The 17,162-nt window shown below is 38.2% G+C and overlaps 1 protein-coding gene across 3 annotated transcripts in view; it reads right to left on the minus strand.

The window, feature by feature from the left end:
* Window positions 1-17,162, minus strand: part of LOC127634175 (ras-responsive element-binding protein 1-like) — a 69,634-nt gene that overhangs the window by 18,075 nt on the left and 34,397 nt on the right. For all 3 annotated transcript variants that reach the window (XM_052113601.1, XM_052113602.1, XM_052113603.1), the window contains 4 exons: window positions 8,009-8,134; window positions 7,694-7,887; window positions 2,435-2,524; window positions 1,313-1,476 (listed from right to left, as the gene is read on the minus strand). In XM_052113601.1, the coding sequence (XP_051969561.1) occupies window positions 1,313-1,476; window positions 2,435-2,524; window positions 7,694-7,887; window positions 8,009-8,134 (574 nt within the window). The remainder of the gene's footprint in view (window positions 1-1,312; window positions 1,477-2,434; window positions 2,525-7,693; window positions 7,888-8,008; window positions 8,135-17,162) is intronic.

A 17,162-nucleotide genomic window follows, 5' to 3' on the forward strand; every position in this document is an offset into this window, starting at 1 on the left:
TGCTGAGAGAGAGGGAGAATAAAACGCACAAGCGCCTGTCGTGGTTTTGATATAGGGACCATCTGAGTGAGAATGTGATTTACGCCGGCCTATTATCATGCTATAGCATGTAACAACAAAATGAACTGTGATAGGTAATTTACATGTCTCAGGCGGCTCTCGGCATAGTCGCGCAGCTTTGGTCGATAGCAACATGCTAGAACTACTCATAATACCTCAGCAACTACCTAGAAATCACCCATAGCAACCTACCAACTGCCTAACAAAAGCAACCACCCAGAACAAACTAGCAACTACATAAAACATTTTAGAACCACTCAGATCACCTTAACAACTACCTAGCAAAATGCTAGCAACCACTCAGAACACCTTAGCAACTGCATTGCACTTAATCTATTACCAATTGGAACTGCTTCTGATTTAATATATGATGAACATCGAGCCACTAGGAAAACACAAATATTTGCAAACATATTGCTTACTCAAACACACACACACACACACACACACACACACACACACACACACACACACACACACACACACACACACACACACACACACACACACACACATACACACACAATGTCAATTGCTTATCTCAGGATTACAGCTCACTGTAGAATATTTAAGCAGAAGGTTTTTCGACACAGTGTTGATGATCCTACTACTGCACGTCTTTCTTACCCTAAATCTCACACACTTATAGTGTCACGTCTTACTCATATGATGTTAAGACACTGTGTTTAAGACCAGTTGGCTTTGATTGGCCCACGGGTAATCGGCGAGCCATGGAATTGACAGTGGGTACGCAACTGGCCCTGGCACACACTAGAACACCCTCATTGTACCCTGGTAGTGAAAATGCGGCTAATGAAGAGTTTGCCTCATAGCTTACTTGCATGTGAAAATACTGAGTGGCAAAAAGTTTGCAAGAGGGGTTTGGCAGAGCTTTTGATTTTTGTAAGGGTGATTCTAAAATTTTACCACTGAATCTTTAATATTTGGTTACTTTCTTACAGCATGTTTGTTTCACCCCCCCTAAGATCCAATCAAATTCCGCCCACCATTATTTTGTAGTATATATTCTCTTTCAATCAGCTATACATCATTGTGGAAGTTCAATGCTTTGCAAAAGCTGCTTCATGTTCTCTTTAAGAAATGTAAACTCAGTTAGAATTTGGTACACACAAAACAATCTTTGTAGTTGCAGTTGACTCTGAGGTACACAACTTGGCTCCAGATTGGTAGGTAGGATTGGATTGCCAGAGCTCCACAGCAGTCATTTAGTTTGAAAGTAGCCAGGACTGACCTGTGCATGTTGCCATTGGTAGTGAATGTCTGACCGCACACAGAGCATTTGTAGGGTCTCTCTCCACTGTGCACTAGCATGTGACGGTCCAGAGAGCTAGCTGAGCTCAGAGACTTCCCGCAGATACTGCAAGAGTGGTCTGAAGTCCCGTTATCGGTGTTGTGCTAGAGGAAAAATTAAATTAGGTCAGCTAATTTATGGTTCAACAAATATTTATATATATATATAAAATTAATTAGAAGGAGACAGATATATCAGATTTATAGATTAAACTGTGCCGATCGTTGCTTTTATATGCAAATATCTATGCTGATAGATTTTTCATCATTTCAAAATAAGAGTACCCGGTGATTTTGGGCTTGCTTATACTTCAAAAAGTCCCATGTTATGCAACAAATCTGAATTTCTCTGGTTAATTTTTGGGATATTAGTTGAACAATAAACTGCATCTGAGATTTTATTCATTTAGGACTCTTTGTCTGTGCCCATCATAGTAAGAAAATATCATTTTTATGACATTCTATAAATTAACTTTAAAAACTATCAGCTGATTAATCGGTTATTATTGGTCTTTCCCACCACCTTAGTTATTGTATCAGCAAAATCCACAATTAGTCAACCTCTAAAATTCATAAAGGCAATTTTTGGGTTTCAGCAACTTGCTTATTTATGGTGTAAAAATAAAAAAGTGGAACAAGCACAATGAATAATGACAATGAGGAAATTAACATTACTGAGGCAGTGTATAATGTCTTGCCCATCACCTTTACAGAACACTTCCAAGCTTTCTGGTCTAATGGCTTCCAACAATAGCCAAAGGATAGTACATATATTAGCATGACAAACAATGTAGATAAGCACTATACCTATTCCTATACTACTAAAGACTGAGGATACTTGACTTTAACATTAACATATGTTGCACTATTGTATACATGATACAATTATTCAGCCAACAAAACACTGAATGTATGTCTTTCTAGTATTTTGTAGCATAAATGTTCAACACATTACAAAATATTTTTTATGCATCTATTTATACAGTATATGGTGTTTACTCTGACTTAAGTCTGTACAGCAGATGAAATGAGGACTGGACAGGTAAAAGAGTTTGTGTGTTACCTGGCGGATGTGCATGGTGAGCTGGTGTTGGGTCTGAAAGCCCTTATCACAGAGTGGACAGACAAGACACCCGCTGTCATCTTTGGCTTCCTAAAATAGATATATATTATATATTTATACATACATACATACATACATACATACACACACACACCCACACACCCACACACACACACAATTGCTTTTATGGAAAGAAATTGGTACTTTTATTCACCAAAGTGATCAACTGATCACAATGTATAGTCAGGACAAATATAACATGAAAAATTACTTTATTTTTTTTTTCATAACTTCTTAAACTACTTCAAAGATTTCTCATAAAAAAAATCCTCCACGTGCAGCAATGACAGCTTTGCAGATCCTTGACATTCTAGCTGTTAGTTTGTCCAGATACTCAGGTGACGTTTCACCCCACACTTCCTGTAGCACTTGCTGTAGATGTACTTTAGTTGTACATCTGGCCTTCCACATCTCTTTCTGTTCTTGTTAGAGCCAGTTGTCCTTTGTCTTTGAAGACTGTAGTATACACCTCTGAATTACATATTTTTTTTTTTTTGGCAATTTCAAGCTTTGTATAGCCTTCATTCCTCAAAACAATGATTGACTGATGAGTTTCTAGAGTAATCTGTTTCTTTTTTGTCATTTTTGACCTAATTTTGACCTTAAGACATGCCAGTCTATTGCATACTGTGTAAACTCAAAAACAAACACAATGTTAAGCTTCATTTAACAAATCAAATATCTTTCAACTGTGTTTGATATAATGGCAAGTGATTTTCTAGTACCAAGTTTGCAATGTAGCATGATTACTCAAGGATATGGTGTTGGAGTGATGGCTGCTGGAAATGGGGCCTGTCTAGATTTGATCAAAAATAACAAGATGGTGCTGTTTTTTTACATCAGTAATGTCCGGACTATACTTTGGGATCAATTGAATGCCACTTTGGTGAATTAAAGTACCAATTTCCTTCCAAAACAGCAAAATCTGTACATTATTCCAAACTTTTGGCCGCCAGTATATATATATAAATCATAAGATCTTAAGACAGATTGCGTTAGTGTGATAGCCCCAATAGTTTGTCTAGTATGACAATGATAAACACAAAAGAGTCCTTCTGTAGCCATTATGTAAGATTTGATTCTTTCTTCAGACTTGGCCAAGCTGTATTATGTAAAAACAAAAAATTCACACTAGAGCTTTTGCTCTCTGGTTCAGTTTGTGTGGACTCCAGTATTGTTTGCAGTCTGGACTAATTTGTGGAAGTTCACTGCTATTGATGACACTATTTTCCAATTATAGTACAAAAAAGTTTCTAATTTCAGTCTTGCAATCTTTGCATTTCTTGCAATGCATCCATGGCAGGAACAACTAGTACTCACGGTGGTTCTTGCGTTGATAACACAAACATACTGTGTTTGCAGCAAAATAATCAAATATGAAAGACAAATATTTGTATGGTACTATGGGGCGAGGAATTCTCATTCTAGAGAGGATTGTATTAGAAAATAATCTGTATAAACCTCTGAAAAAAAGATGCATAGTCAATATTTTTAGCCAATGTGTAACATATCTGCTAAAAGTTGTTTTGTCAACTTTTAGGAATATACTACAATATAGATGATCTTAAAGCTGACAAATATGGACTCAGTGCCACAAAATGTCCTGTCATGGTGTCTTCGATTACATAACCCACAGCCATAATAAAATTAAAACTGCCAGTTGAACATAAAGCTATTTTTGTATAAACTCTATCGGCCATCACTTTGAGCTGTTACAATCAGAAAAGGTTTAGGGAGCGTGGGTAAATGCCCATATGCAGGAGGCAGGGAGTCAGGCCTTGTCTTCTGACCTTGAACGTCTTGTCAGAACATTTTGTATGTGTGAGATACTAGGCTAAATCTACTCGGTTAAACACTTGCTACTCTGCGGCCCTTAAACCCCAGGAGCTACATCAGTCATAACTACAGAGTACAAATACTGTATTGTTGCAGATATACCACAGAATAAAGTTATCTTTTATGTGATTGAATACAGTTGTGTGAATATGGACCACACTGCACCTTTTTAGGCATGCATCTAAAGATCTTTAATTTGAGAGTTTGATTGTGCACCTTAGAGAGTGTTTTTAATTAATGTAGACAGCTTTGTTAATTGTAACAGGAGAAATTTCGTTTTGATGCACCGCAACAGTGTAGACAGGGTGTAACTGTAGGTCTTTTATGGTTGCCAAAGCAATGCCTCAACTTGCAGAGTACAGAATTCTTGAATAAATCCAATCAGATTTATAAAATGTATTATTGTCTAATGTCTAATACTGTGAATCTAAAACTATTGGTTATCATATCACCACAATGAGCTGTAAATTAGGCCCATTGGTTATCATATCCTCCCAGAATTTCCATAACCTGGGCATCCCTAAACTAACTTGAGTGTAACATAATGTGAGGCTGTTTTTGCACTGATGACAGAATTATTAATTTGTTCTGATGAATAACCTTATCATTTGATTTGCTTCCATCAAGTTAAAGAGATAAAATAATGAGAGATAATATTTAAATGAAAAGAATGGTTATAACACAAAAGGATTATTGGTTATCGGCCTCAGTGAGCTGTGAATTATCGGTTATAGTATTGGCTCAGAATTTCCCTAAACGTAACAGACAATTAAACTGATGTTGAATTAATCCAATCAGATTTATAGTGTATTACTATTTTGAGTCTTTTGTTTCTAACTCAAGTGTTACATGAAGCTGTTTTTGCGCTGATGCCAGACTTACATTTGTTATGTATCATTTGACCTCTTTTGATCTTGCGTCCATCAAGTTCCAAAAAAAGAGAAAATATTCAAATGAGATATGAAGTACATTTAATTGATAAAAGTATTTAATTCACTGGATTATTCAAATATAGACATTACAACCTGGTTACTTAGTATATAAACAATTTCTTCAATTAATTTCCTGTAAAAAAAATAACTATATTGTTATGTAAACCGTTACCATGGAATTTTGGTCATATTGCTCATTCCTACTGTTTTATATATCTCTTTTTCTTGCCCCTTCTGTCATTTTTGTTTGTGAGCATTATGTATGCATCCTGAAGGGGTGCAAACTTTTTTCTTTCACCTTGAGTAGCAAATCTGTGTAAGCTGACACCATGTGCGCTGCCTTCCTTTCTCCACTGTTGACAGTACGGCAGATCATTAACTTCTAGTTGAACATAGCACCACTGCCCCGTTCTGTAGAGCAATGAGTCCAGTTCCTGTTGTAGCAGTGTAGCGATCTGATGCAGGCACATGGCCCATTATTTATATACTAACTCATATGTCGTCATAAAATAAATGTGTTTAAACATATCAATATCTCATTATGCAAAAAAAGAGAAGCCACGTGTCATCATAAATCCAGCCCCAAACTGACAACCACATGATTTGCATGCACACAAGCAGTTAAACTCATACGTGCACCCCTGCAGTCAATTCGGGATGTACTTTAAATACACTCAATCATCATTCATTTTAAAACTCAATAAATATCCTTCAGATTTAAACATAAAAAATAAAAAAAATCTACTCCATTTACTCAATTGATACATGACCTGTATTACAACATACATTTTCTGTAAAGCTGCTTTGAAACGAAAAGACCTGACTTGACTTAAACTAGACTGGAATTTTCAAAAACATCTCTGGGAGGAGAAGAGGACTTCCTTTTCCTCTAGTGGAATGCTGGCATATGGCTTGTTTCCTTCTATAACCCTCTTGGCTTCAGTTCAGGACCAGCGAGAACTGACTGTCCAACTGACTATGTTTACCTGCCCTCTGCCATAATGACACTACACCATAATCAGTGTGTTACAAGGCATATAAGGGGAAATGTCATCCATGTTTGGCTTTTTTACATTAATTGGGAATGACAATTTCCGTTAGATCCTCCATGTTTCAGTGCTACAATACACAGTTATACTGACCTGCTTAAAAAGTCCATAGGTCACTTCTTGTGCTATCAAAACTTAATAAAGACTTCCAAGGACAGCAAAAAAACACTTCAAAGAAATACATTTATTGTGATGCATTAAAAAAAAAAATAATAGACGCTTTTACTTTTTGTTTGTTGTAGTTTGCAATTCATAAGATGCACCTGAACTAACAGCTTAAAAGTTTCGAGTCTGGGCCTGTTTTTTATGTCTGTGCGTTTAATCCAGTAAATTACATAATTTACTCATTTCCCCAAAAGCGAGTGAAAGAAGCCTGAGAACTAGACCACAACCTTTCCATGTTATACGTACATTAAAAAATGCATTAAAAGTTCACAAAGAGAAATATCAACCATTTGAAAAGACATTTTAACAAACCAGGCTCAATAAATTCAGAACAATGACTACCATTGCACAACAATTTCTAAATTCCAACAGAAACAGTTTTAGGGTGATCTCATCTCATTATTCAAAATATAATTTTATTATTATTATTATGCTATTGGGGGATTTAATTTTTTTTTTGCAATGCTAAAAAAAGTGAATTTCTATTAGTTATTTTTATTATTTCATTTTTTCTTTTGATTGAAGGGTTAATTGACTTAAACATTTTGTCATAAAATTCACACTTGAAGCTTTTGGAACACCAAAACACAACAGTTGCCGGACAATGCAATGAACATTTATTATGCAAATTAGCTAAAGGCAAGTCTCTGATTGGAGAGTTCTCTAAAATAGAAAGGTGTGGAAAACTAACACTACAGGGGGATGGGCAGCTTGAATTCAAAACTTCAGAGGCTTTTCTCCCCCAGAGTTCCACAGGAGTGTTAAGGGGTCAAAAGTGACACCTGTTCTCCCCACACAGGAGTGTTAAGGGATGAATTGCACGCTCTAATGGGAGCCATCTGATGCAGCAGTGTGGACAAAAGGTGGATTGAGATGCCAGAGCACCATTTGCCACTTTACGTTTAAAAGCAGGATGCTGCATCCATCAAGTCTCCTCCACCTGCATCGCTTTCTAACCACAAAAACACACGTTTACAAATGGTAAACAACAGCTATTCATTACATAGGGCTGCATACTAATTCACATAAATCTTAAATAGTATGCAGTGTTGAGTTTGGGTTATAACCACCAACACTCGTCAAACTGCACCAAACAATAGCATCATTATATTAATACCGAACAAACAAATCACCCTTGTTCTGTCAATTCAAGTATAAATGCATCCATTTGGGTACATACAACTCTGACCCACATTCACATATTTATGAAGTCCTACCTGGTTCTTTCTTCCACTGCGGTTGGTACTGGGGCTTTTGACGGGCACCTTAGTGGGCGTGGTGTGGGCAGAGTCTACACCGCCATTAAGCTGGGCTGCTTTCATCACAGTGCTCATCATGGAGTTAATAGAAGACAAGTCCACTCCATCGGCTACCTCCATCTCTTCGTCTTCCTCTATAGCCCCCGGACCCTCTGTATACATTTCAAATCAGTTAAAAATATTAAGACACTACTGGTATATCATTTCATTATAAATGGCACTTAAATTTTCATATCTGAAACAGAATTAATAGATCAAGTTAACTGTTCTTACCGGTGTGCATTGTTTGTCTCTCTGTTGGGGCTGGGCTCTGTCTGTTCTCACTTTGCTTTGCCTCCTCCTCAGTGTTCGTGCAATTTGCAGTTTCGGTTTTCATTTCTTCCATTAAATTTTCCATAACTATAGAGAAGAAAAGAAAAAAGTTGTCAGATGAGTTGAGGGTGGTTTCAGTGCACTGGAACGTAGGGGTATACTCAAGTAAAACAGAACAAAAAAACCAAACACACGCACTCACTCGCGCACACGCATGCACAATATCTGAAGTATTTTAGAATCACATCAATCTATTGGCAGATGGTGTTTCATGATCTGCCCCTGATGCATGTGTCATCCGGACATATAAACTGGAGCACAGTGCCATTTCTTATGTTGGTCTATTCGACACTGTGTCAGTAGCTGACACTATGGGAAAATGTGCTCATACTGAATGGTTGAAGCCACTTGATATGGAAGAGAGAAGGCATGCAAGGCTGGGCCAGTGACAAATCATCCTCAAATCTCTGCGCTCCATTCCCAGTCCTCCTGAGGTTCCTCAAAAGCCGCAGAAGGAGTTTAGCGGGTGGAGAGGGGAACGGCTTAAGCTTTCATACATTCACAGTGAACGCAGCTTATATAAAACCATGCCCATGAGACAGAGGGATATAACTGCTCATTTTTTTTCATGTTCTTGTGGAAACATCTGAAAAATGTCAGCTTTAAAAATGTTGTTACACAAGTCTATTTCAGTTCCTTTTCACTGAAAGAGACATTCACAATACAACACAATGCACAATATAAAACACAGTTTTAAAAGGATACAATGTTTGTGGGCACACAAGCAGTGAGGTAGAAATTATCTACTCCATGTTAAGGTGTGCAGTTTTAACAATGATGCAAATATTTGGGAGTCCAGAGCACGAGAGATAAAATTGTGATTCTGAGGACAGAAATTCTGATGAAATGGTGTGGTGCTCCAGTTTAAATACCTGCAATGACGTGTACTTTAGGGGCAGAACATAAAGCTTCATCTGCCAATAGTTTGGCTTTATTCTAATAGGCTTTAGAGAAGAAAAAAAATAATTTAACTCCTGGAGGAGTTGCCAATAGCATCAGCTACTGACACAATGTTGAATTGACTGACTTGAAAAGGGAACATACAGAATGAGCCAAGGCCTGAATTGCACATTGTTACCATAGAACAGCACAGTAACCTTTCTACTCTTTATAATTTCAGACAGTCTTCATGTAAAATAAAAACCTCAGGATGAACCAAACGAATGGAAAATGTTTCCAAATGTAAACCACAAAGGGTAGTTAGAGCGACAAAGTACATGTATTTTCTCTACCCTAAACACAAAAAGATGAGGCAGGGCACACACATTCCCTTGGCCCTGTTTGTGCTTTATGGCTCCAGCACCTGTCTGTAGAGCACAAGTGAGAGGGATTGCATCTATCTGTCTCATGAGCACATGAAACCACTTGCAGACGCAAGTACATAAAAGTAATCATTCTAAAAGCCAGATATGATCAGATGACAACTATAGAAGTCAATCTTCCATTCTATATTCTACTTGCACATTCATTCAACCCTCAGTTTTCCTTTCTTGACATCTGAAGTCTACAAACATTGTTGAAATATAAAGCAAATATATAAACTCCTAGCCAATAATGTGCGGTCAAGTAGCTCAGACAAGGGAAGTAGGTAGGCATTCACCCAGTTTTTGCCAAACTACACACAGTACCAAAGGTCACTTATTGGCAAATCTCTGCTTTGGTCGGCACAAGATTGGCAGATGGCTCTCTATGCTAATCTGGATGAGTAAGGGGGTCTTAGCAGTACTTTGGGAGGGGGGTTGTTATGTGCATTCCCAAGACTGAGGGGATGATGGGAGATGCTAGAGATGTGCTTAAAAAGCAGCACTTTGTGTGCTGGTTATGAGTTACTAAGTGTGTTAATGACTAAGAAGAAATGGTTAATGTTTTAAAATAAGGAAAGGGAGTTGGAAAGATTTGCAAGAGGAAGAATGGAAAAGAGAAAAGAGTTGGGAGATACAGAGAATGAGACTGAAAATACAAAAATGTCAGCAAATTACCTAAATTACTAGTCTGCTAATCAGTCTTGAAGAAGTCCTATACTTATGTCCTTAACCTGTTTTTAATTATGTTAACCATCTTGCATAAAAAAAACAGCTATATGGAGCACAAAGTAATGGATCCAAAAAAAAAAGAAAAGCGATGCACAATGACCAAAAACGTCCATCTGAAAGTGTATAGCTGTCGTTGCGGTGCTTTAGGCACAGCACACTGTCAGTACACAAATTAAAGCATCACCTCTAAAATATCAAAACAATATAATAAATAAAAAAAATAAATATGAAAAAAAAAAAATCTATATAAACAAGTGATTTCAACTAATAGACTTGACGTTGTTTGATGACTATTCAACCATCGTGATCCTTCCTTGCGAGACTCTCTCCACTAATTACATTTTCCCATCCACAGCCTCACAGGAAACTCCTTTGCAGTCTGGGCTACTTCCTTCTTTGGAGAGAGGATAAGGGAATGTGAGTGAGTATGAGTGTCGCACACAGGATCTGCTGTTGACTGGACAGCAACAACGTTATAGATATGATCAGGGGTGCAAACGTAGCACCAACAAGTGAAACTTTTCATAAGACTTTTAGCCAAATGGTGGTAAACCAAATTTCTCCAATAACAGCGTGCCAGCCAGGAATTACATGTGCTCTACTGGATTTGCCCCTAATAGATCCTTCTCAATGGGACGGATAAACAATGATAAACAATGTGTGTATTGTGGAACCTCAATATGACAAATTACAACTAACAGATGCTAAAGTGGTTGCCAGGGCATTTTTATTTGGTTGCTAAGATGTTCTGACTTGTTGTTAGATCATTGCTAGGTGGTTAATAGGGTGTTTTGGTTGGTTACTTAATGCTCCAAGCCAAAAGAGGCCATGTCCAAATATCTATGATATTCTATTCTCTACGTATGGCTTGGATCCATCCTCCACTGCAAGTTTTTGGTATTTGTTTTTGCCCATTTTATTATCCAGCAGGTGAAATGTAATTTTGAAAAGTACACCTTTATAACAACAAACTGTACAATCTGAGGTATCATTCATGTCCGTAGCACAAACAGTGCTGGAATATTTACATGCCAAAGTTTAATATTCTGGGTTAGGAATTTGGATACAAACCCCTAAATATGAACAATATTAATTGTGATGCACCACTAAATGCCATTGGATATTACCATCTAATACCATCACTGATCTATGGTACAACCACAGTAATTGTTTGTGGTATAAGACAGACAATTTTTCATCATATCATCCAGTGCCCTAAGGCTAAGGTACACACTTAATTTTTCTGTTGCATCTATGACTGCTTTGTGATACTCTTTTAGAACAGTCAACGGCAGATTTGTGCGCCAACGACACGCAAAAATGTGGACTGTCCACGTGTCTATAGAGAAACTTGGCTGCACGCAGGCAGTCCAAGCGTACTCTGTTGATAAAATTTGTGTCACGTGCATTGTGACTGCTCTCTCATAAAAAGAGACTGCAAATACCGCTAGTTTTCAGTAATCTTTTTTTTTACAAGAATAAAGGACAGTCTAATAACTCTGGAAGCACTGAAGTGAAATCATCCACAAGCAGCCAATCACAACAAAGCTCAACTGTAAATCCATTTCCCCTCATTAGCTGAGCTGCTCCTCCGATAGGACGTTTGGGTGATGGGTAGCATGTTTATTTGCAGGAAAATGAAAAACAGTTGATGACTACGGTGGGGTGGGGGACAAATTAGCAGTATGACTCAAAGGATAAAAAGGAAATAAACAAGAATATGATAGAGGGAAAAAGGAGAGGAGGAAAAACCTGTATTGGGAGAAATGGGTGTGGAACAGACACTTTTGGGTTCTGTCGATGATTAAAGTTAAATACTAAAGGGATTACACAAGAACAAGGCAGGTTTAGAGTTGTGCAATAATTTGGGGTGGAAGTTGGTGTGTGTGTGTGTGTGAGAGAGGGAGCAAGAGATATAGAGAGAGAGCAAGTTGCACTTGTGTGAGGGAGGGAGAGAGAGAACAAGTTGCACTTGTTATTAGATTCTCGCTCCCTTGCCGGGAGATAGTTTGGGGGAGTGGGGTGGAGGGATCTGGGGGGCTGCTGTTTCTACATCTGTTCCCACCTATCACTCACGCTTTCCACACACACACGACAGAAAGTGGTTCTTGCACATCCTTGTTAAAAAGGCAACAAACAAAACGTGCGGGTGGCAGAAGTGATTTTTGTGAAACGGTGAATGTGGAGCATGCGGTATGGACCTGTTTGCATGCATGCGTGTATGCATGCAAGTGTGTGAGCCTTTGAGCATAAGTGTTCATCACCACACAAGGGTGGAAAAGTCCTCACACAGTGCCAAACAGAGCAAGCAAGAATGCTTCTGCTGCTCTTGCTCTCTCTCCATTTGCTTTCTCTCTCTCTAACTCCATCTTGTTTTGTCTTCCATGTCTCCCTTACTGCCTCTTTTCTCTTCTCTCATCCTGCTCATAACCTCTTCACAAATCTTCTCCACTTCTCTAAAATGTGAACGGCCCACAAGATCTTTACAAAGTCACAAAAAATACATAAATAATTGACTTTTAAAGGTGGTAGAAAGAGTCTTATCTCTTGTTTGATCTGTTCTTTAATTATTTTATAATCCATTGCAGTCTACAAAACAATTGTCCAATACAAATACTGAAGTCCTCTGATTTCATTTTCAGTACAATCGATAACTATAACAGAGACGCACGATGGCACCAGTTGTGTTTGTATGAAAGGAGAGAGCGTGAGACATGAAAGAAGCTGGAGTTTCAGGATGAGCGACCAGAATCAAGAATTTCAGAGAGCTATGTAATAACATGTTGTGTAGTTTAGTCACCCAACCAACATATTTTGATCATTTAAAAATGTAAGTTAATAATAATGTAACCACACCAATAATTACAATATTAACAATTATAATATAATAATTATTATTATAATAATGCATTTGCTATTCCCCATTTTCTTTGTCGTTTGTTGATTTTCATATATAAAACCTGTTTAAATTATTTCAGTGTGTGTATCAGTACTTTTTGTACATTTTCAGCACATTTTAACAATACTGTGATAATACTGATAACCATGATAGTTTTGGTCATGGTAATCATGATATTAAATATACATACCGTTACATCTCTATGTACTCAGCTGACAGCATAACTTTTCATAATAGGGTGTCGGATAGAACAAGCCATAATCTGTAATGTGGTTTTCACAGAGAAAACCAATAAAATGCAAGTGTGAGGCACTGCATGAGTTATTTGTTTTTGTGGTGAAGTGATGCAATTATTTAGAGCCCCATAGGGGTCTCTGGTGCATTAGGAGCCCATATAGGGTAAAAAAGAATTCCCTTAGCCCAATGGTGTTTTTTCATTAACAAAAACTTCACATACACAAACCTTTTGAGTGAACTATCCCTTTTACAGCCCTTCAAGTCAAACTATTCTTCAGTTTTCTGCATGCTGCTACATCATGCACAGAGTGCCCATGACGCAAATATCACCATCAGCATAGTACACACGTACGGTCCACATGCAGCTTAGTTTTCTATACAGTCGCATCGGTACGTGCATTTTGCACATGCACCTAGCATTTACTGTACTGAAGTTTACACAAGAATCGAGCATGTCCATATAGGCTCATGGTCCAAAAGAGTATTCTGCACTTTGAAAGGCACGAGCGCTTGACCCCACACAAGACGTAACAGCATGCAGAAAAACTAAGTATAACCTAGCCTTTACTTTGAACAAATGCAACCAGCAGATGCTTTGATATGATAATGTAATGAAAACTAAGCCAAATATGCTAGCCAAGGGAAAAAATATAGTTCAAGTTCAAAGCTTACGGTCTACAAAATATTCAAGACCAATACATTTGTGTTGTTTCACGAGTCACAAACCAGCCTAGGCGAAACGCTTGACATTGGACAATTCGCCAAAGGCATGTTCTTCCATTTACCCTACCATGAGACACACGTGTGTCTCTGCCAAGTCTGAATAACACCTGACTATTTATTAGAGCATTCCTAATCTAAATTTACCTTAAACTTGGGCACAAATCCAAATCATTAACCTCGAACCACAAACCCAATCCCCCCACTTTGGTCAAAAACCTTGGCAAACAGGGCTTTTTCCCTTTCCTTGAGAGGTGCAGAATAGCTCTGGCTTAAATTCAGTTGGAGCCCTTATTAAAGTAATTGACCTGGCTTCTGGGATGCAAATGACAGAGTTGGGGTGGGTTGGGCATTCAGAGGATGAATGCCAAACAATAGCTCCAAGCCAAACTGCCAAAAGTGACACGTGCACTTCAAAAGCAAACGGATACTCTATGGAAAGACCCTGGTGTCTTCATGTTACTTGCTGGGAAGAGAGGGTCTTGAATGGCCATTTTATATAGGGAAGGGAGATAGGATGAGAAAGGGAGGCAAAGAAGATATCATGTTCTTTCTGAGGGGGAGAAGGCTGAAGAAACCAGTTTGCTTAAGTGCTCTGAGGATACATTGAATCAAAGCAGAAGTAAAAAATGGGGCAGGGAAGTCTTCATAAAGCTAGGGGGTTGTGACATGGTAAATCCAGTGACCATATGTTGGCTGTTTATTACAGCCTCTAGTGGGTCTTCCCAGACATCACAGTGCTCAATAGGAAACCAGAATCCAGGCTCTCTCGTGTGAAATAAGTATTAGCTCATGCAGATAAATGAGGCGGCAGAGGAAGGAAGCAACTCCCATATGCCTTACAGGAACTAAATGACCAAAGCTCTGAGTGAAAAAGAAGAGTATAAAAGCAGCCCCCCCACCCCCCACCTCTCATCTATCCTCTCCACCAAACATACGTTTGAGTGATTCTGAGTGGCTGGGACCCATCCTCCGCCCATTGAGCCAGCATCCTGTCCTGACTTGCCAAGCTGAGTTACACAAATCCTTTTACACACACGACACCCAGTGATAAAGAAGACTCACTCAGTCACCTACCGAGGGAGCACACCTTAACAACTCACTTTACATTTTTTATTTTAAACGGACAGACAAGTTTCATTTACAGTTCCCCAGCTTTAACTTTTCACATCTTATTCTCTAAGGGCAAAGATCAGGGTATCAGTAGAGCACTATGTTTACAGAGACTGAAAGAAGGGGGTTGGTTTGGAGCCAAACTAGGACAGAGTGGAAGGAATATTATCTCCTCTCTTACTCACATAAATCACACCCGCCTGCCCAGTCATTCATTCCTTAATTTTTCCTCAGCATCTCATTGTGTAAGCCACCCTAGAGTTAAACGTATTACACAAACTCTCTCCCTCTTTGAGATGACTCAGTGGCGAATAAGCCTACGATCTTTATGTAATGGTCAACTGGACTAAATTTGTGTTCAAGGTGAAACACAATGGGACTTTATCAACCATTTCAAAAGTCATAAAAGTAATGTCCAGCAGCAGAAAAGTGTCCTTATCAGCCCGAAAACAATAGCAATCAGGAAAATCCTGTAACTTGATCCAGGATAAAAGCGGTTTAGTCAAACAGCACAAATACAATATGCCCTGTTGAGCAATTTGTTGGGGGTTTGCGATATTGAGGACTGACAGTCAAAATCTGATTTTTCTTAGATTCAATAAAATAACATATGGAGTAGATGCACTCTTGATGGCAACACATAAAGACGCATTCCCGTGTTTAAAAACAATCGACTAGGCACAACGGAATGCAACAATGCAGAATGTAGGGAATGTATCTAGTAAGATGTTAAGGCACAAGACATTTAGGATGAATTCACTAAGAATGAATTGCGCCTGAAAAAAGCGCTGGATATTTGCACGCGCTGGCTGTACTAGTTTAGTGCCTGATTCACTAAAATAACTATGCAGATCAAGCAACAGCAAAGACATGCCCTGGCTTTAATTGGCTTTATTTGGAAAGAAAGGTGGTGTGTTTTTGTGTGGAAAGGAATAACAGCTACTTAATTTAAAAACTCAAGACGCAAGTGCATTTTCAGCCCTGACTGCCCCTGCTTAAACTAGATTACGGGTGGTTAGTGAATAAAATGCAGCTTTTTGCACTGAAATACCACCATACCAAGTGGTGCGACAGTTTAGTGAATTTGCCCGATTCACGCACACCATTATGATGATAGCTTCCAAAAATCAGCTTATTTAAAAAATCTGGCAATGCAAAAAACCTGTGTTTAAATTAGATTTTAAATCATAAGGTTATTCTCTGCTTTTGACATCAAAACAAAAACAGTCATGTGCACAACACTTGCGGACATCGGATAAGCCAGATAACACATGTACCAAGACTGCTTTGTAATACAGCACATGTGCAGACAACAGGCACAGATGCGGACAGTCAGAGGCTAGAAAAACTGGGCGGTATACGGAGTTGGGAAACTTGCTCCAAAAAAGTAATTCATTACTAATTAGATTACTGTACTAATTACACTGTCTGAAAAGTAATTCAATTACTCATTATTACTTACATTTCTAAAAACTGGACACTAAATTATTCTTTTAATTCTTAGATAAATCCTAACATCAAATACATTATCCTTTAACTGTTCTTAAACTGTTCCTAAATAGTTAATACAATTTGTAACCTTATAATCTTTCTTCAAGCAAGTACATTTGTTGCAAAAGGCTGTATGTATTTCATGTAAGCATCATAGGTGACATTCGTAACAGTATAGTAACAATACAATTTTTTAACAAGGCACAGTGGCGCCTCAACAAAGCAAAGCAGAATTAATCGAAAAATGAATTGCGATTACGATTACGGCTTCCATGACTATGTATGTAATCGTGAAAATTGACGATTACAGCATTCAATTTAAGTCTGCTCCTGATGTGTCAGTGGTTTCTATTTACAACGCATTACAGCGGTTAAGTATTCTAACTAATCACTAACATGTCCGTTGAGCAATGAAATGGCAATGGCCAATCAGAGCCACTTATATTAGTCCTCCGTCCTATCTGTAATGACAACTGATCCTAATGCGCAAGTTTTAAACCATCTGAATGCCCAGATGCTTGCTTTATGTTCTTGCAGCACATGAATATTAATACTGAAGAAA

The sequence above is a fragment of the Xyrauchen texanus genome, chromosome 41, assembly GCF_025860055.1.
Source record: "Xyrauchen texanus isolate HMW12.3.18 chromosome 41, RBS_HiC_50CHRs, whole genome shotgun sequence".
Taxonomy (NCBI): domain Eukaryota; kingdom Metazoa; phylum Chordata; class Actinopteri; order Cypriniformes; family Catostomidae; genus Xyrauchen; species Xyrauchen texanus.